General features: G+C 41.2%; 2 protein-coding genes across 7 annotated transcripts in view; one reads left to right on the top strand and one right to left on the bottom strand.

Moving 5' to 3' along the window:
- Ccdc14 (coiled-coil domain containing 14) overlaps positions 1 to 13,751 on the top strand; it is a 35,862-nt gene extending 22,111 nt beyond the window's left edge. For 4 of the 6 annotated variants that reach the window (NM_001427244.1, XM_008768771.4, XM_039088917.2 and 1 more), the window contains 4 exons: positions 3,527 to 3,597; positions 8,807 to 9,019; positions 9,108 to 9,240; positions 10,169 to 13,751. In NM_001427244.1, the coding sequence (NP_001414173.1) occupies positions 3,527 to 3,597; positions 8,807 to 9,019; positions 9,108 to 9,240; positions 10,169 to 11,081 (1,330 nt within the window). In that variant the 3' untranslated portion in view covers positions 11,082 to 13,751. The other 2 variants (XM_039088918.2, XM_039088919.2) reach the window with 2 other exon arrangements.
- LOC102549131 (non-histone chromosomal protein HMG-17-like) lies at positions 6,132 to 6,566 on the bottom strand (the record flags this gene model as incomplete). The annotated part of the gene is made up of 1 exon (XM_039088745.1): positions 6,132 to 6,566. A coding segment is annotated over one exon (435 nt), but the record flags the coding sequence as incomplete, so codon positions are not given.
- Positions 13,752 to 21,537: the final 7,786 nt, after the last annotated feature.

Below are 21,537 nucleotides of genomic sequence, written 5' to 3'. Positions count from 1 at the left end.
GTCTTTGTACCTCCATACATGTGAACATGTACATCACACACACACAAAGTGCAGTCTTTTAAACAGTACTAAAAATGAATCTCAACCATTACATCATACCACATACAAGAGCTAACAACACATCTCAGTGTACAAAAGCTGGTGGAGGTAGCAGAGGGAGAGCCCTCGTGCACTGGGGAGATTTTTTTAAATATAATCCCAAAATATAAACTAGAAGAAGTAAATACATTGAGATTCAAGATTTTAAATTTTTGTTTTTCAAAAGACAAGAACATGCTGAGAAAAAATGTGTGCAAACTATATTTACAAAGAACTTATATCTACTGATATAAAGAATTATCACAACTCTCTCTGTGTAACTCTGTGTTGAGTGTTGTTTTAAAGTGGATAAGATATTTGAAGAGAAACTGTACTAGAGAGCACATGGGCCAGGCGTGGTAATGCCCCTGCACTTGGAAGGTGGAGGCAAAACTAATCCTAAGTTCAGGGTCAGCTGCTAGGAGACCCTGTCTGTAAGTAAACAAATGCACAGAACCGGGCTGGGGTCGAGGACATGGCCCAGCAGTAGATCACTTACACATGGGACGCCTAGAGTTCTGATCGATGGACATCAGATAAGAACGCAGAAAGATAGTTGTCATCATTAGCCAATAGGAGCCCAAAAGTTAAGAGCACAATGGAATGCTATGGCATACTCACTGGATAGCAGCAAACACCCCACTGGTGGTAGCTGTTCATGAGCGTGTGGAGGAGCGCCATCTTGGCTGGCGGGGATGTAGAATGGTAAGGGCACTTTGGAAATCAGTTTGGCTGTTTCTTAGAAATTACACATAAGTCTGTCATTTGATCTAGCTAGTCCATTCCTTAGCATTTTCTCAGAATGAAAGCACATGTACCCATAAAAATTTACAGAGTTCAAAGGAAACCAATGTCTTTTGGCAGTGTTTATAGTGCTGGTCAGCAACAGAAAAGAAGGAACTGTCAGTACATGCTACAGAGTGGATGAGCATGCCTCAGAAGCATCGTGCTGGCCAGAAGAAGCCAGGATGTCAGAGTATGTATTTCAGGATTCCATGGCTATAAAGTTCTAGAAAATGAGAACAGTCTGAACCTGGGTAGTGGTTGTCTGTCTATCCAGGACAGGAGGAGTAGGAAAGTGACCTGAGGAAACTCAGGTGCTGGGCTCTTACTAGTGAGGGCCTTGTCACACCTCGGGAGAAAACATGGAGGTGTTTGCACTTTAAATCTATGTAGACTGTGTGCAAGCGCTTTACCCTCATACAGTTACAGTTACATGACAGTAAGCCAAGGAAAGACTATTTGCCTAAATATCAGCTGTTTTTATCTTCTGTTAAAATCAAATATTTTTAAACTGAATGCATTTAAAATAGTGTATGTAATATCCATTGCTGAGAGATGATTTTTGCTATTAATTTTTAGTATTATTATAAAACAGCAGAAATGTAAAAAGCAGGGGATAAGAAAAGAGCATGTACTGGTACAATTAGGCTTGAAGACGTGTGATAATTGTGAGCTCCTCAGCGCAGACACAGGAGCCAGCAAAGGAAATGAAGCTGCAGGCACAGAACCGAGTCCTTGAGGGGAGAGGGTTCTGGGGAGCACATGTTAACAAGGACACACCCAAGTAATTGGCAGACTCCGTTACAATAGCAGTTTCTCTCCGTGCCACATTTCAATGGCTCAGTAGTTGAGAATATTTGCTGTCCTTGCAGCACCCATGTGACAGTACGTAACCATCGGAAACTCCAGCTCTAGGGGCCCGACACCCTCCTTTGTCCTCACTGGCACCAGGCACACATGTGGCCCACAGACATGCAGGCAAAGCACCCATACACATAAAATAGGAATTAAATGTAAAAACGGTCTTGTCAGAGACGATACATATTTTACAGCTTGGATACTGCCAAGCTGTCATCCACATGGTTACTGCAAACTCCCACTGCCCGAGAAAGTGTCCCCAGTGAAGAGCTGTTGCTGCCTTTCACTGTGTGTGTGTGTGTGTGTGTGTGTGTGTGTGTGTGTGTGTGTGTGTGATGTACATAAGTGTATATGAGCACATGTGGAAGCTAGTGGTCAGTGTCATAACTCTACCCAGCCTCTCGTGTAAGCACAGAACCCAAACGCAGGCCCTCTATTTCCTGTGGTAAACCCTCCCCAGTCCCAGGCTAAGCATTTTTCAATGCTTATAAATCATTCAGCTTCCTCAGAGGGGTTGCTTATTATATCTTTTTCCAGGCCTTCAATTCTAAAACAAGCTTCAAATTGTGATGTGTTTAAGCTTTATATTCCTAATGTGATGGTGGTTAGATTTCGAGTCCTCCTTTTGTAGTTAAAAGATTATTTATATTTCCTCATAAAACTTGTGTTGTTGGATTTATGTTTTGTTGGTATATTTTGTTTTCTTTAATCTATCCAGAATTAATACTTGTGGGTAGTATTTGGCAAGATATTATCACTTTAGATTCAATTACTAAATCAAATGCATAAGTATAGAAAGTTTTCAATTCGGGAAAGATACTAAATGCCAAAGAGTTGTTTTGTCCTAATCAGTACCTACTTCATATTCACTGTTTATGAAGTGGGTGCACATTGTGAAGACAGGGTTAATATTAACATTCCCATGAAGCCATTAACTCTTCCGTCTAATAGTGAAATCACCAGAAGCACAGATCTATGCCTCCCAACTTTATTAAGGAGTCACAAACATGAAATAGAAATGTATCTATCACCTACCGGCATCCTAGTTGGCAGAAGTGGCAGTTATTTTAAAGGCTAAACTACAGTAGTAAGGTTATATATAAGTATACACACATTATTTTGAAAAAGGAGATGTGAAGATAAGGAAATGGGAAACAAAGGAAATACGTGTACATGGTGGTGCATTAGTGTTGTCCCAGCATTTAAGAGACTAAGCTAGGAGAATCCAAAGTTAATCAAGCCACTGTGAGCTGCCCTACTGAGTTCCAGGCCGGCCGTGTCAGTAGTGGGCCGCAGTTCCTGATGTCCCACAATTCTGCACCTATCTGTTCTGGGCCTGGTGAGCAGACCTGTAGTCTCAGCTACTCAAAAGAGAACGAGACAGGAAGATTTAAAATTCAAAGCTAGTCCTTTAATGCCAGTACTCAGGAGGCAGGGTCAGGTGGGTCTCTGTGAGTTTGAGGCCAGCCTAGTCTACAGAGCTCATTCTGGGACAGCCAAGATGTACAGAGGAACTGTGTCTCCAAACAAACAAAAAGTGTATAAAAGATCTATGGACATAGAAGGCATCTGCCATGGGGTAGAATAGTGCTAGGTTCAAAATATGCCCCTGACAATAGTGTGGTTTTGTGGTTTCATTTATTTAGATTTTGTGTTTGGTTTGGGGCTTGAGATGGAATGACTATAGCATTTATCTTTTTTTGTAGATTTTTTTGATAACCTTATCAAAAATCTGATATATCAAAATATCTGATGTATACTATAAAATGGGCTTAGGATCCTTACCCATGGTCGTTACTTTCTTTAGGCAACTGAGAATTTTGAATCAGCGCCTCCGAGAACAAGAGAAGAGTACAGAGACACCTGCTAACCTCAAATGTAGGTGAAAAACTTGAAGGGTTGAAATGGTTGAACTGTCTTTGTTACTCTGGAAATGTTAGTGCAGACTTGTGCTTTATCTAAGTGGAATTCCTCCCTGTATCAATCAACTTTTTTAAAATCAGGAGTTACTGTATTGTAATTTAAAATCAGGAGTTACTGTATTGTAATTTAAAACAGTTGTTGGATATGTTTGTAATCTCAGTATTCGTGAGTAGGAGCATTGCCACAAGTTTGAGGCCAGCCTGGGCAACATATCAAGTACCACTCCAGCCAGAACTGTATCTAGTAAGACCCTATCTTGAGAAACCAAGTTAATAAATATGCAGAAATCTTAAATAGCCATGTAAGTATTCTGCTTGTTGTCTCTACTGTATTTAAGGTCCTCCGAAAGATATTTGGGTTCTTTCAGCCTTTCCACAATGTTGAAATGAAAACCTTCGTCTCCAAGATCTTTGTTTGCACATGCGTTCTCGTTTTGCAGGATAGATTTCTAGTAGAATTACTGAGCCAGAGTTCATATATCGTCATCTTGACAGATATTGTCAAATGGCCTTTTTTTTTTTTTTCTTTTTTTTCTTTTTAGGAGCTGGGGACTGAACCCAGGGCCTTGTGCTTGCTAGGCAAGCGCTCTACCACTGAGCTAAATCCCCAACCCCTAATGGCCCTTTTTTTAAATGGGAGTCTTACTGTGTTGCTCAGGCTACTTTGGGAGGCTCAGGTGACCTTCTCTCCTTACTCACCTTAGTCGCTGCAACTACAGGTGAACATCATGGACCACAGAGCTTCACAGAGAAAAACAAGAGTATAAGAACAGATGAAAACTCTTTAATATCTTCAGAGTTCTTCTGGAGTCTGATGTAAATGGAATGCTATAAGAAGTATATTGGGGGGCTGGGGATTTAGCTCAATGGTAGAGCGCTTACCTAGGAAGCACAAGGCCCTGGGTTCGGTCCCCAGCTCCGAAAAAAAAGAACCAAAAAAAAAAAAAAAGTATATTGGGATGCCCTAGAATTTTTTTCAATTTCTGAATGATAAAATATATTCAGAAAATGGATGGAATAGGGAAAAGTTTTGTTAAAAAGCCTTCTCTGTGTTATCAATGAGATAACCATGCGATTTCTTCATGTTTGAAGCATGTAACACTTGTTGACTTATGTACACATTGAACTGCCTCTGCATCTGGAATAAACCAGTTTGAGAGTGAGCTTTTTCACATATTTTAAATTCAGTTGGCAAGTATTTTGTTGAAAATTTTTGTCTATGCTTCTGTGATTTTCTGTTTTTGTTGCATGTTTGTCTGGTTTTGGTACCAGAGTAATCCTACCTAGAAGGATTGGTGATGTTCCTCTCTTTTGTGCAGTAGTTTGGAGCATAAATGTAAGTTCTTTGATATTCGGATGAGATTCACTAGTGAGTTCATCTGGCCCTGGACTTGTTTGTTGGAGATTGTAAATTACGGCTTCAGTCTAACTGCTTGCTCTGAGTCATTTTACACTGCTTATCTCTTTGAGACTCGTTTGCTAAGCCACACATCCAAGAATTTCTCCAAGTCTCTTAGATTTCCCGATTTAGTGAAATGTACCTATTTTTAGTAAGACTTAATGGTTTTCTGCGCTCCATTGTTATCTGTAGTAGTAGCTTCCATTTCAACTCATTTCATCTCATTTTAAGGTAATTTTATTATTTTGGGTCTTTTCTTCCTATTGTTTAATTTGTGTAAGGGTTTGTCTAACACTTTTAAACACTTCTCTCTATTTTGTTGATTTTTTTTTAACTGTAACCAGCTTTATTAAAGATACTTTTCATAAACAATCATGGTATTTCAGGCAGGACATGGGCAGACAGTCAACAATATACAAGAACTTTCAAATTCCCTTCTTGTATAGACTACCAAAATCAGAAATCCACTATAAAACCCAATGAAGTCTTCATTCAATGCTTTGAAAGGGGAAGTAGCTTAGAGTGAGGGTTGACATTTCACATTAAGGAAGTTGTTTAACAACTTTCCACAAGCCGACCCTGACTGTCAGGAACTGAATATGGCAGAATCAATCTGAAGATCCACAATCTTTTATAAAAGGAACCAGTGATCTTCTGAGAACACTCGAAGTCACTGCAAAGTCCACGTCGCCCAATAGACTAGAAAACCAATTTTGGGGGTGAGGTTCCCAACAGGTCTCTGGTTTTAAGGGAATTAAGTCTATGTTGATGGTACAGGGGGAGGGAACAGGATATAGAAATGAATTTAGAGTTTCCTCAGACCACAAGGCCTTTTTTTTGGCCTTGGTAGCCACCTACGCAAGACCAGGATATCTCCTGGAAGCCAAGAGGAACCTTTTGAAATTATCAAGGAAAGAGATTTTCTGTCCTCAATTCAGCTTGGGTGATACTTTGTTGGTGACAAATGATCCTTCCCCCCCAGCAATGAAGTGTTCCGTGTGCTAACAATATAGTTTTAAAAAAAAAAAAAGTAAAACAAAATTCTGCATTTTTATAAAACTTGATAAAAAATAGTATTTCAAACTGTACAGTTACCAGAAGTACACAGTTATCAAAAACGCACACACGTCATCTCCAGCACCGTTCGCTTCCTGGGCCTGGTCTGTGTTGGCATCCCCGTTTTCTGCAGGATGGCTCGCATCCTTACCGGCATCCGCTTTCCCCTTCTTCCCCTTGGGTACCTTCTCTCCCTTCTTTGCAGAGGCCTTTTTAGGCTTGGGCTCTGGCTTTGGAGGAGGAGGTTTAGCAGACAACCTTGCAGATCTCCTCTGTGGCTCGTCCTTCACCTTGGCTTTGTCTCCTTTAGCATCCCCTTCAGCCGCATGGCGGCGGCAGGGGACATCGGCGCTGATCACGGGTTTACAGCGGCGCGCGGGTTTGGTCCGTCCGGGGGTCGTCCTCGCTGCTTCTTCACACTGCTCCTTGTTTGATTCTTTATATTGCTTTCTCTGTATCGAGTTGATAGTTAATGTTAATTAATTGTTAATAAATTAGGAGTGTTTTAATTATAATCTGACAAGGGGAGGCTTGGTATGCTCAGTTATTAAACGGCCTCTTTATCTGGATTGGCATCTCTGAAAACAATTGTGTTATCATTCTTTCAAAAATACTTTCTATGCATTTAAAATGAGATGTTTCTCCTTTTGTGCCTAATTATCTGTAGCGTTGGTCTTTTCTGAGTGATAGACAGACAGAGAGACAGAGAGACAGATACCGGAAGTCTCTTGGTGTCTTTTGTCTTTGTTCTTGTTGCATTGTTCTGGATCTTGTGCGTTGTCTTCTAACCTGCCTGTTCAGTCGGCTCCTCTGTCATTCCATTGCAGACTTCCCATAGAGCTCTTTACTGGGCTTACTGATTTCAGTTTTTAGTTTTACTCCCTATTGAACTCCTCTCTCCTCATCTATTGCTTGACTTCTTTCCACTGTTCTTTGTGGCTTTGAACATACTTGTTTTTAAAAGACATTATTTATGTGTGTGTGTGTGTGTGTGTGTGTGTGTGTGCTCACACTTGTGATGCCTGTGGAGGCCAGAAAAGGGTGTTGGGGGTTGTGAGTGGCCCAATATGCTTGCTGGGAACCTAGCTCCTGTCCTTTGAAACAGCAGCAAGCCCTCCTCAAGGACTGTTTCTTCAGTCCCAAACGTAATCAATATTTTTAATTCTTTGCTGTAGATGTCATCATACTGTCACCAGATGCCATCTCTGTAAGGTTAATAATCTTTGGAGGAAGCGAGGATATTTTGTTTGTTTGTTTCTTATTTCACAACACTGAGAGTTACACCTTTGACATTATTTTGTATCTTGGTTTTCTGTTTCTTTGCTTTTTAATAAGCTATATTCTTTTAGTCGAAGAATTTGAAATGTTCCAGTGAAACTTATATAAGATAGGATTTGGTGTATAGTTCAGAAAATAATTCCTCAGTCTAGGAACTAAGAAATTGCTGGCACAGTTGCACAGAGTTGAAAGGGGAAGTTTGTAGATGCTTTTGATTCTCCAGCGTGCTGTGTGAGGAGAGGGGACAGTGGCATTGGTCTCTGCAGCCTCAGTGTTCTTGGCGTTCTGGCAAACACAGGAGGGGAGGTTGTAAGTCATTTCCTGGTCATGTCCTTGGACCCCTCCACTCCACTGTGGTGTGAGGCACAGCGCTGGTGCGTGAGGAGCAGTGCTTTCCTTGTGGTTTTGACTGCTCTCTCCTGGGCTGATAGCTTTGGCCAGCAGTGAGCCAGTCTGAAAGGGCTTCGCCTGCTTCCTCTCAGAGCTCTTCCTTGGCTCTGTGAGGCCAGTTACAGACCTTATCTCGAAGGGCAAGAGCTTAGCTTACTGCTATGTGTATTATCTATGCTGGCTTTTTTTTTTTTTCACCAAATGTCAGCAGTGAGCCTTCTAGTCTGCCCCCTTACATGAATGTCTACTGAACACTTAAGAGGCATGACAAAGAGTGTGATAGTTCTGTGTGCTGATACCTACCAGTCTTACAAAAGAAAAGGTGTCAAATTAGGAACTGTGGGATAGTATGATTCTGTTATAGTTTATATAAAATCATTGTCTATATAAGTATTTTCCAGAAAAGTTACCAAAATTGATAGTGATTAATTCTGGTTGGAGAGCTAGAATGGAGAAAGGGAGACACAGCATTGAGATGTTTTTTGTCATCTTTGGAATTTTTTTGGAGTTTGAGATATTTTCTTTGCACATGTATTGTTCATTTGTTCTAAAAGGTAAAGACAATTTATGACTAAAACATCAATTGGAAAAGAAAGACATTACTTCTGCCATTTACTTTTTAAATATATGTAGTATTTAGATTGCATTGTGAGTGTTACTACTGAGGGAAATCAGTGAACTCAGGGGCTTTTCTTTTTCTAAAAGGTATTTTTTAGGTGTTTTTTTAAAAATTGGGAAACAAAGGAGGCTGGAGAGATGGCTCAGAGGTTAAGAGCACTGGCTGCTCTTCCAGAGGTCCTGAGTTCAATTCCCAGCAACCACATGGTGGCTCACAACCACCTGTAATGGAATCCGATGCCCTCTTCTGGCGTGTCTGAAGACAGCAGTATATATTTATATTATATATATATATATATATATATATATATATATATATATATATATATATATATATATATATGTAATGAGTAAATAAATCTTCAAAATAACCAAAAGAAAAGAAAGAAAGAGAAACAGCTGTTTGATGTGTTCTGTCTTACAGTGTTTTCCCTTCGGTCGCTGTCACTGCAGAATCAGCTGCAGGAGTCGCTGAAGAGCCAGGAGTTGCTACAGAGTAAAAACGAAGAGCTCCTAAAAGTGATAGAAGACCAGCGAGAGGAAAACAGAAGGTTCTCCACTTTGTTTAAAGACGAAGAGCAAGCCCTGCTTCACAGCAGACAGCAGTTTGACATGGAGATGACCAGGGTGAAGATGGGTGTGTATCTGACTCCTGCTACTGCCATTTGTCACTTTGGTTTTGAGCAATAAGGAAACTAAACAGGGTTTCATCGTGTTTGCTTTAGAGTTGGAGGAAGCCTTGGCCAATGAGAAGAACTCTCGGTTTAAGCTCGAGACTGCAGAAAAGGAAAATCAGATACTGGGAATAACTCTCCGCCAGCGGGATGCTGAGGTTGCCCGCCTTAGGGAACTAACCAGGTAGCCCAGCCTTCAATAGCTGCTTCATAAACTTCAGACCCACAGGCCTTCCTGCTTCCTGCTTTCCCTCTTGTTTTTCTTTTTTCTTTTAATTTCTAATCCTTTGTTCTTCATGAACAACTGGACAGTGTGTGGTGGAGTAGTCAAGCCCCCTGGCCTGACACCAAAGAGACCCGAGTGGGCTCGGCTCTCTGCAGATTAGCTGAGCAGTTTTGTCCACGTTACTTAAGCCTGTAAACCCGAGTTGTACACGGGGACACGCATAGAGTTGTCGGGAGGACCACGGAGTACTTGATGTGTGTGTCGATGGGGTTCATCCTCAGCTCGTGATCACGCCATGTGGGTACGTCACATGCCTTCATTCTTTACTCAGTCTCTTCCCAAATAAATAAGCCTTACTTTTTATACTTTTATAGAAACTTTACAAAATTCAGTTTTCTTTTGAGACGTTTGTTAGTCATTGGATTTTTGTCTACTTTTAAACATTTCAGAGAAGTTAATGTTTTTAATGTTTATAAAACAATAGATCTGACTATGCCTCAATGATTCCAGATCCATCTTTAACTATAAAGATGTCTATTATATATAAATCATGTGTTATGTATAATGTGCTTAGTTTTATAAATATACTTGACAGTAATAAGTTAATATAGAAATTCTGCTTTGCTTCAGATCTAGTATGACTTTTTTAACTCAAAAGGTTCAGTTTGTTCGAGAATAAAATATCTCCATCACGTAAGAAAAGCGATGAGCCTTTGCTCTGGTATTGTAGTAGACTTGCTGCTATGATCATTTGTGATTTTATTTTTCTGCGGCCAAAGCCTCCCAACACTAGTTTTCACAGTGGCCTTCCTTTAAAGGAGAGAGCGCATAGAAATGAGCTGAAGGGTTGGGTAACAATCAGTAATTACTAAATTCTCCTTGGCAGAACTTTACAGAACAGCATGAGGAAGCTGCTCTCAGATCTCCATGTGGACACTGCCCGCTGCAAGATGGGGAACAGCCTCACCAGATCACTTCTGAATGTCTATGATCAACAATTTCAACGGGACCCAGCCCCTCCTCACATCTCCATAATGAGCTACCTCAATAAATTAGAAACAAATCAGAGCTTTATACAGTCAGAACTGCCTAATAATGAGGAAACCCCCGAGTCAGACAGTCTCTGTGAAAATGTGCTGCCCTCACAAAGACCTCCTCACAGTGACGCTAGGGCAGTGGATGGGGGCCCTGCCCCTGGAACTGTCTCTGCTGCTTTGGTGGAGGATTCTGACACAGACTGTGAAGCCGTCACTGTAGTAGAAGATGGGTGTGACGTGGACAGTACATTTTATATTCCCTTTGCAAGAAGCACTTCTAAAAAGCACTCGCCACCTTCTAAGAGACTGTCCCCCCAGGCGAAGGTGAGCGCTGCTGCCAGCGCCGGTGCCTGTGCCTCCAAAAAAGAAAGTAAACCGTGTGCACCCGCAGTTTGTCCCTCACGAGACAAAGCGGAAGATGCACCTGGAAATCTTTCTGGCACATACGACACAGAGGACGTGCAGCTCCTCAGGAAAATCAGAGAAGCACTTGGTAAGATCCCTGCTGCTGCTGGGCACCCCAAGGAACAGGCCACCCATCGTGGCCCACCAGCTCCGCTCAGCCCTGGCGTTCCTGTGAAGGGCAACATTGTCGCTGACAGCAGCTTTCTCCATTCTGACTTGATGTCAGACTGGAGCATCTCCTCGTTTTCAACATTCACGTCTCGTGATGAGCAGGACTTCAGAAATGGCCTGGCAGCGTTAGATGCCAATATTGCTCGGCTCCAGAAGTCCTTGAAGACTGGCCTTCTGGAGAAATGATTCTGGGAGGAAACTGATTGAGTCCTTTTTTTAAAGTACAGAACTTGACTACATTCATAGTATATTTTGGGTTTTCTTAGAGAGAACATTTTATATTATTAATTATGTATGAAATAATAAATGGAGTAAATTTACTGTTAAGAATATTTTAACACCTGAAACTTACAAAAACAAATTTTCTTGAAACCAACAGTCTGGGAGAAGAAAGCCGTGGATCAGAAAGTATTGATTTCAAGGCGCTTTACTTGACAGCTTCGGCTTCACAGAGAATTCTTCACTGTGCAATGGCTGGGTCGGCGGTGCAGCCACCGAGCATCTCTGTCTGGAAGGAGAGTACGAAAGGATCAGTACTGTTTAAATGTTCCTCTCTGCAGTGGAATGTTGGTTTCATGGTAGTGTTCTTGTGTATGGGAATACTCTGTGTTACGAGCTAGTGCTGCCAATGACATGCGCTAACGTTTCAGAGAGAGAGAAGAGGCAGGTGCACCCACCTCACACAAAGCATTGATTTGTCCAGAGAAATACCGATGATTGATTAATACATAGTTTTTAAACCTTGGGCATTTTATTTATATTTGTCCTGAATGCATGTTTTAAGACCTTTAAAAAATAAAGTCAGACTGATAAGGTAATGCTAAATAACCAAGTTTTACCTTAGTAATTTTGTTTTTTAGTAAGAATTATTGGGTTTTCCTTAATGTCTTTGGAAATGATGGAGTTTTGCAAATCTCAGCACTGGTGGTAATTCTGCCTTTCTGACCCAGTCTCCTCCATGGTTTAGCTGAGTGTGCTGCTCTGTGATTAACATGAACCATGTTGCACCAGCAGTTCTCACCCACCTGCTGTCACCTCTTTCTGTGTAAACACAAATTAACTCTTAGACTCTAAGTCCCGCGCCATTAGTAACTTTTGGTACATGTTACCTGCCTGGCACAGTTGAATTTGGTTCTTGGAAAGCATCTGGCAATCGAGTAGTCTGCTGGTTTCAAATTTTCTCCTGCTTCTACAACCTCTGAAGGACCCTGCTGGACTACTTAACATATCCTGACTTTATGGGGAGGGTTTTTTGTTTGTTTGCTTTTTGTTTGTTTGTTTTAGGTCTAAATGTAAAATGAATTATAAACTATTTTAAAGACTTGCTCATTAACATTTTCAATTTACTTCCTTCTAGTATTCATAAATGAATTGTTTACTTATTTTGAGATATCAGGTCACTCTTTCCATTTTCGTTCAGAAGCACAAACTCATAAAGAAGAAAACCGGGTCGTCTAAACAAGAACTTGTATAGAAGCTAATCTTATAGAGGAATTTTCTCAGTTCAGATTCCTACTTCCCGGCCAGGTGTGGTAATACACACTTTAATTCCAGTATGCAGGAGGCAGAGGCAGGCAGATCTCTGAGCTCGAAGCCAGCCTGGTCTACAAAGTGAGTTCCAGGACTGCCAGGGCCATACAGAGAAATCCTATTTAAAAAACAAAACAAAACAAAACAAAACAAAACTGGGCAAATTCCCTCTTCCCAGATAGGTCTGTTTATGCTACATTGACAAAACTACCCAGTATCCTGATCTAGTCTGCTACCAAGGGGGTCATAAGAACCCTGATGCATAGCTGGCCGGTCAGTTGTGGGCTTGTGACTAACATGTGAGGCAAGTGTCAGTCTGTTGGCACTGAGACCACACCTGTTTGACTCTACCTTTCAGGGTGACCGTGTCTTAAGGGACTTGGATTGGTGTTTCTGCACAACCAGTTGGTTGCTGGTGAGGTGAAATCCTAGTGCATCCTGGTATCATAGAAATGAAGTGTTGCCAACATAATTCTTCCTGTATCTTCAGAATACCACATTAAAAAGTCTTAGGAATTTACTTAGGATTATTTTTTCATTAGTGTGTACACATAAGTGTGTGGGCATGGATTTACCGTGGTGCATATCTGTAGGTCAGAGGACAACTCTTGGGGGTCAGTCTCTCCTACCCCCACATTTGCTTGTGTTTTTGCGTGACCGTTGATATGGGAGTTTCTGCCTCCAGGTTCCAGCCTTGAGTTCCTGCCCTGACTTCCCTCGGTGATAAGTGTGCCCTGAGAGTTGTAAGATGAAATAAATCCTTTCCTCCCAAGATGCCTTTGGTCTTGGTGTTTTATCACAGTAGAAAAGTAACTAAGTTTGCTAGTGCAGCTCACAGAACTCAAGAAAACATTTACGGTTTTGTTTTTTAAGGATATAAACAGCCAGAAGAGATTGATAGGCCAATGCCTGGAAAAGATGCTACCTACCTACAGTCTCTGTCCTCACCGAACTGGGCTCTTCTGTCCTCTAGGTGTATACGGATTTGTTCTTGTTCAGCTCCTGTCAAGTCACCTACTCTAGCTGCCTAAAAGTTCTCTCTACCCTGGCATCACAATTGAATCATAGACAGCTAGGTATGTCAGTGGTTCTCTGCCTTCCTGATGTTGTGGCCCTTTGATATAATTCCTTGTGTTGTGGTGACCCCAACCATAAAATTATTTTTATTGCTGTTTCATAAATGTAATTTTGCTATTGTTATAAATTGTGAGTATTCATGTTTTCTAATGATCTGTGGGGACTCCTGTGAAAGAGTCAGTCAACTCCCAAAGGGGTTTCGACCCAAAGTTTGAGAACTGCTGATGTAAATAAATGGTTGGACAAAAATCAGGATCCAATACTAATAGACCAAGCGGGGGAAGCGCAGCAGGTCTGTTTACATTCTTGCCTTCTGTACACCATTCCTCCTCCTGGGATTGACGGCTGAAACAAGTCTTATGATCCACTGTCAGAGAAAGTCGGTGAGAAATATAGGGAGAAGACTTCTCATTCTGTCAGTTCTGGTCTGGGGCAAAAAAGAATCAGGGCTTAAAAAACAACCAAAGCAACACTTCAACCACACAGGTAGCAGGGCAGAGTTCTAAAACCTTCTTTGGTAGAAAAGCGTGTAGCCAACTCCCACCGGTGCTCCCTGTGTGGTGATCCTTCAGGGGATGTACAATAAGGGAGTTGGTATAAGGTTTACTGAAGTCAGGCCCATTTCTAAGCTTACACACACAAGGCTTTCAGAATCTAGGCAGGGAGCCAGGTAGATTTGGATTCTATTCCCACAAACATTGCCTTAGTTATTCAAGTCTACTGATTTCTGTTTCATTTTACATATGAGGCCTCACACTTTCCCCTATGTTTTGAATTCCAACTTATTGGGCTTAAATGTATCTAAAGCAGGACTAGAGAGATGACTCAGCAGTTAAGAGCACTGGTGGCTGCCCTCCAGGAGGTCCTGAGTTCAATTCCCAGCAACCACATGGTGGCTCACAACTATATACAGATCACAACTTCTATAATGTGGTCTGATGTCCTATTCTGGCATGCTGGTATACATGCATGTAGAGTACTCATATACATAGAGTAAATAAATCTTTTTTAAAAAAAATTAAAGCAATTGGCCTGAACTGGACCTCCCAAAGAACTATCAGATGGTAAGATCTTAGAAGCTTCTGAAGAACTTACAAATTGAGTATCAAAAGACTTTTGAAGCCATCTTCATAACTAAAGGGGAGTCTCTTCTATAGTGACAGTACTGGAGAGACCCCAAGCACATCTAGTATCCATTTTTCCCAGTAACAAATTCCTACTGGAACCCAGCACACTGCTTGTGTGTTCTTCTGTTGATACATGCCAGTTCACTTTCAGCCTTCTCTACCCTGCATGCTCCTTGAAGGCAAGGACTAAGATTTACTCAGTTTTCATTTCCCATGGTACTTGGTAACTATCACATAGGTACTGATGTTTGCCAAGGACCAGCCTCAGCCTAGTTGGGGGTCCTGAGAAAGGGGTGTTTGGAGCAGTGACTCAAGCGTCTATGATGGATATAAGCTAACAGCCCTGTTCTGCTGGAGATAGCTCTCTCCTAGAGACCACACAGTCTGGAGATAGCTCTCTGCTCAAGATAATTCTCTCTTGCAGACCAGAGCCCAAGTCTTTTATTTTGCATAACTACTTCCTTAGTAATTGCATAGCAATTCAATCATTTACCCCAGGTTCCCTTTTCATTATCCCACAAATCAGCATTTTATGATCTTAGCCCCTTGACTCTAAAGACAGAGCCAGGTGGCAAAAGCTTCTGAATAAATACTGTGGCTTGCTGGAGCTGGATCATGACCCCTTGTTCTATTACATTATCACCAGCTTTCTGTTTTCCAACTCCTTCACTACCTAAGCTTAGCTGTCTTTGAACTTGCTCTGTAGGTAGACCTTGAACTCAGAGATCTACATGGCTTTGTCTTCGGAATACTGGGATTAAATGTGTGTGCCACCATGCCTGGACATAAGCTTTTCTTCACCTAGAACTTAGTCTGTCCCAGGCTGTCCTTGAACTCAGAAATATGCTTGCTTTTGTCTCCTGGAATTAAAGGTATGTACCACCAGGCCTGGGCATAAGCTTTTCATGGCCACTATTTCAAGATCCAGATCAAAAGCATGTCTTCCAGCCTTAAGATCTGGATCACAAGTGTACCCTCCATTTCTAGATTGTAGTTCATTCCAAATTAAAAGTCCAAACTATTCCTTGTTCAACTGTAAACAGAAACAATAAATTTAGCTGGGTGGTATCTTGCCCTGGGATCACCATGCCCTAAATCTCTTTATCTCTAATATTTTTCTGATAAAGCTGGCGCATTTTTACAGCTGCCTCTCTGTTCTTTCAGGTCTGTGAAGCCCCTCATACTTATATTGCATCTGTATATTTTGCATAGTTGAGAAATTCTGTAAACAGAACTCATGTTTTCAGAGTTCTTTCCCACAGCCCTCAGGGCTACCATTTTGCTGAGGAGCACCAGATACATTCTTCTTCCTAGAATCCTGCTGTTTCTGATTATCATGGAGTCATTAACCTTGGCAGGGAGAACATTCCCTGAAGGAGGAACTTAAGGAATATATATATATACATACACACACACATATATATGGAATGGAGATATACATACATATACATATACATATATATATGGAATGGAGATACATATACATATACATATACATATACATACATACATACATATATATATATATATATATATATATATATATATATATATATATCAAGCTTACATAAACAGCACTGGAGAAGACCCACACCCTCCTGGTTCTGTTCTACCAGCAGAACCATATCACACTGTCCCTTCTGTAGCCAGACTTAGCAACTGCTGTCAGGCTTAGCTAAATTCCTGACAGAAGGACTCTAGGCATCCCTGGATCCCCCCAACCCCCTTGGATTTGTACACCTGTAACAGTTTGTTTATTGCTTTATTACACCTAAGTTGCTAGCCTTAGCCTGCTGTTTGGAACTCTTATTCTTTTTATGGCTATTATTTTCTGAGACAGAATTCACTCTGCTAGTAAACACTTGCACACTGTTGTTCATATGTTGAAAAATGTGTGTATAGATATTTATATGAGAGAAGAGATAGGACAGAAACTTAATCATGTCACCAGTGCAGAGTCACATATCCCATCAGCCTTCCTGACTGATTTGTGAAGGTTAAATGGAGGCAAAGCTTTTGAAAACTGGGCACTGTGTAATCTGTGACTCGTGGCATTAAAGGAGCCCTTATTTACCATCAGCTGGTCTTGGTTCTAGTGTCTGCCAGTTTGTCAATGAGTCTCTTCAAATGTAGATCCAGCAGTGATGAGTGGATGTGATCTGATCAAACGAAATACGGTTCAAATGCCATTTCCTATGATCTTGTTACAATTGCCTTAAAAGGAACAACAACTGAGTTTGCCCTCTGAGCTGTCACATGCTACAGATCACATTAAGGCCACAGTTTCCAGAGAAACACGTTGTCATTCCTAGAGTTAAAGTGGTATCCCGTTAGAACAGCAAATAAGTAGTCATTCATCCTTAAGGAAAAGTTCACATTTACTGCAAAGCTTTGACTTAATTCTCCTTGAAGTTACAGTGAATAGACATAGGAAAACCAAAGTATGGAATTAAAATACCCAGATACTCATTTAATGCCAGGGAACACCTTAAACCATCTGGAATGATTTTCAGGCTAGTTTCTTGTTTTCTTCCTTATGTCAACTGACTTGTCATAAGTGCTTGAACACATGAGGACCCACAGGGGTCTTGAGAAGCTAGCTCTACCCCTTCTCTATTAGTGTGGTGTAGTACCCAAGAATTCCCTCTCAGAGCCTATATGTGTATTAAAAGAGATAACATGGAAATGCTCTGGACCAAACACAACCCTGTAGAGTGCTGATTGCACAAGTTCCCTTTGTGTGCGTGCGCGCGTGCATGTATGTGTGTGTGCCAGGCTCCTCAGGTTTTCCTTTGCTGTATGAGGACACACTGTTCTTAAAATCTTTGTCTAGCACAACTAGTAAAATGAGATTCCTGCCTGTTACTTGGCCAATTTCATCACAAGTCAATTATTAAAAATTCATGTTTTTCTCCCATTGACTCTGGCTTTCGGTGCGAGTCCTCCCAGATTCCAGACTCAGGTACTGTCTTATCATACCTTTGCCTCATGGAGATGTGAATGGAGACATGTGGAAAGTACCACAGATTACCCAGAACTTGGCCCTCTTGGAAGCAGGGCACATGTTCACATTTGTAATGAGGAATATGGACAGCTGTTTAGTAGGGAGCACACAGCCAAGCATGTATTTTCTTTCACCCACCACTCATCATCCCTTCCAGATTCTTCACTTGGCTGTGAACTTCAGGTCCAGAGGAAAAAAAGAGACGAAAATCAAATATCCTCAAGCCAGCTGCTCCAATTCAAGCAGAACAGACCCTCTTGGAGGGTGGCAGTTTTGGTTTTGGCAGGAAGAAACTGGTGAAGGAAAAGTAATTTTCAAGTCCAGGCATTCAATGGATGAAGGAAATGTAACATTATTTATTTTATTACTATTAGTAATAAAGAAAATAAATTATTCTTTGTCCTCCTCTTTCCCTGCCACCTTTTCTTCCTCCTCTCCTGCTGTCTTTCTCTCTCTTCTGCTCACTCTCCTGCGGATCACACTAGCTGTCTTGGTAGAGGGAAATGGAGTGGTTGAGACAGGAAATTAAGGCAGGTTGACAAGCACACACTTGACAAAATGTCTCGCTGTGTAGACAGTGACCTAAGCTCTCCTACTCCATGTTGTTGTCTGCCTAAGCCAGTGACCATTTAGTCTTCAGACTCGGTAAATCCCGTACAAATTTAACAAGATCTGTATATGACATAAAAATCTTTATATGATACAAATAAATGGATCATTATATGATATTAATGATTTACAGGTCTCAATACATGAAGATGATGTTTATGTAATTCAGTACATTTACTCTTCAAATTAACCTATAAATTCAGTGATTCTATTAAACCCTTTGTTTAGTGTGAGTATGAAGTTATGGGATAAGCATATTTGCTATGTTTCATCCCATTATAGTTATGATTTATATAAATTCTCACGTTGCCCGTGAGATCTGTGGAAGCTGGCTGCTAATGCTGTCCAGTGTGAGATACCAAGCAATGCTTTGTTACTTTCATTGTTATTTCTCTGATTTCTACAGAATTTCAGCAAGTTCATATTTGTGGGTCCTTTGTTACTCCTAGTGAACTATTTATATTGCCAGCTTGATGTTCTGTTTAGTTGTTGGCAATTGCCTTGAAAGGACTCTTTGTGGAAAAGGATACTTTGTGTCATAGCAAGTCAGGTAGGTTCTCAGACATACTACTTTTAAATATGTTTACAGAAACCTTTACTATAACCCCACTTACAGGAATTACTTGTATAGGGTTAAACATGACTGGCTTTTAAAATTACATTTTTTCTAATTTCTTGACAATTCCATACGATTATTTTTTCATTTTATTTATTCATTTTTTTTATATATGACAAGAGGGCATTGGATCTCGTTATAGATGGTTGTGAGCCACCATGTGGTTGCTGGGATTTGAACTCAGGACCTCTGGAAGAGCAGTTAATGCTCTTAACCAATGAGCCATCTCTCCAGCCCCATATGATTATTTTTAATCATAGTCACTTTCTACCTCTCCCCCAACACCTCCCAGATCCACTCCCATCTTCCTTCCCACTCCCCCAATGCCCTCTTTAAAAAAAAAAAAACTCATAGGGGTTGGGGATTTAGCTCAGCGGTAAGGCCCTGGGTTCGGTTCCCAGCTCCGAAAAAAAAAAAAAAACTCATTGACTTTAATCTGTGCTGCCCATATACTCATGGATTTGGAACCCACTAGGAGCCACGCTCTTTAAAGAGAATTGATTACCCCCAGAAGCTATCAACTGTCCATAGCTCCTCAGTTAGGGTTAGGAGATCATGAACCCTTCCCACCTTATGCTAGAGGGTTGACTGGCTTGATTTGTACAAGTCTTGCACAGGCTGCCCCAACTGCTCTGCGCTCATGAGAGCAGGAGTCCTGTGTGCAGATGACACAGTTTTGCTCTAATCCTTCCTGGCTTCTGGTCTGTACAGTCTTCCTTTGCAATGGCCCTAGACCCTTAACATAGATGTCCTGTTTGTCAAACATGCCTGCCTTTTATAAGTTCCTTGGTTATTAGTAAGAAAAGTCTACCTTAACAGTAAGATATATGTATGTGTGTGTGTGTGTGTGTGTGTGTGTGTGTGTGTGTGTGTGTGTATAACCTTGGCATTACTCTTTATGTTTATTTTTTTCAGACATCACTTTATTTATTTAACATGCCCTTCTGACTCAGCCATTTACCGTCTTTAGGACCTGTAGAGCCACATAAAGACCATAAAGACTTTCACATTTTATCTAAAACCAAACTGAAGAAAACCGATTAAAACTCAAGTGTCAGTTTGTGTCCTAGTTTCTTCCGTGATTTTTCAATACTCCGGCATTTTAAACAGTCTGTGTTACATGGAGGGTAATTCTGGCGATGCTATGCCACAGCTATTGAAAAGGGATTCACTTATGAGTGGCACTGAAATGGGCAGGTGAACCCCCATGCTTCATGAACACGTATTGATCTTTACCAGCACGTATCTGAATCCCATTGATATATTTGGAATCTCTAATATGGTTTTACGTTATGAAGTTTCAGGCCTGGAGAAGCAAATGGTCCCTTTCTTAAAATGTGCATCTGGTAAAGAAAATATAGATCAGTGGACACAGGCAATGCCAGAAACCATGATCTAACTGTCGTGTGTTATGATACTGCCAAGACTAACCTCATGAAGCAAGTCACGTTCTAACCCCAATACAAACTGCCTAAGACTACTTCATTGTCCTTTAAACTTCTAATATACTTGTATTCATTCTAATCACTTTATTTTTTGAGATACTAGTTACATCATTCCCCCCTGTACTTGATTTTAATTTTTTTTTAACAGATCTTGCCTCAAGTTTTTTTGTAAAAACAGCACAGGACGCTGGTCATCTGGAAATCGTGTGTGGGTAGGTACGTCGCAGCTTTCCGTCTGTCTTCACACTAGCAGGAGCCTTTTCTATGAGGCCTTCACAGTGCCCGGGGCACCTTTGGAGCCTGGGCTGGAGCTGAATCCTGGGCCTTAGCTGGAGCTTTGGCCTCTGCCTTTGTTTGAACCTTGGACTTGGGTTGACAGAGTCTATGACCCTTGGCCATGTAGGCTTGGGGTAAGTGATGAAAGCCAGACAGCTGAGTTTGCAGCTGGAGCCCTTTGGCATCTTGGGCTTGATGACCTGTGGCTTCACAAGAGCCTTGATGGCCTCTGCCCATGCACTCACTGCCTTGGCATTGCTGGCCTGCATCTTCTTCAATGCCTTTCTTGTTGTGCTTCTTGGCAAAGCACACGTTCCTCAGACACTTGGGGTCAACCCCCTTAAGAGATTCTTATCTTTGTGTCTGGGTTTTGTTTTTTTTTTCCCCCGGAGCTGGGGACCGAACCCAGGGCCTTGCGCTTCCTAGGCAAGCGCTCTACCACTGAGCTAAATCCCCAACCCCGTGTCTGGGGTTTCTTGATGCCACTTCTATTCCATTTGTGGGACTGGTTGTGTGTGGTGTAGTTCATGGACTTGGCCATGTCTGCACCGTAACCCGCTTCCCCCCTCAGCACCTGGGACCAGAAGAGAAAGAGCTTGATTTTAAATTTTATTTTATTTTATTTCCTTTCAGATGGGTAGCCAGTTGTATCTGGAAGTGTTTTCAGAATAATTTATCATTTTCCCATTCAACTGTCACTTCGGCTGGCGAACATTTCTAATAACCACACAACTCTCGGTTGTTTACTCTGTGCCATGAATACATTTTGTGTTCTTACTAATACCATGTTGGTTTGAATTCAGTTTTGTAGTGTATTTTAACAGTTCAGTACACATTCACTCTTTCTTCTTACATGTTTAGTTGTGTATTTGTATGTTTGTGTGTCTATGAATGTTCTCATATCGAGGGGCACACGTGTGTACAGGTGAATGTACACACATGTGCACGTGTCATATAG

This window comes from Rattus norvegicus, chromosome 11, assembly GCF_036323735.1.
Source record: "Rattus norvegicus strain BN/NHsdMcwi chromosome 11, GRCr8, whole genome shotgun sequence".
NCBI lineage: Eukaryota > Metazoa > Chordata > Mammalia > Rodentia > Muridae > Rattus > Rattus norvegicus.
This window is presented reverse-complemented; position numbering and strand designations above follow the sequence as displayed.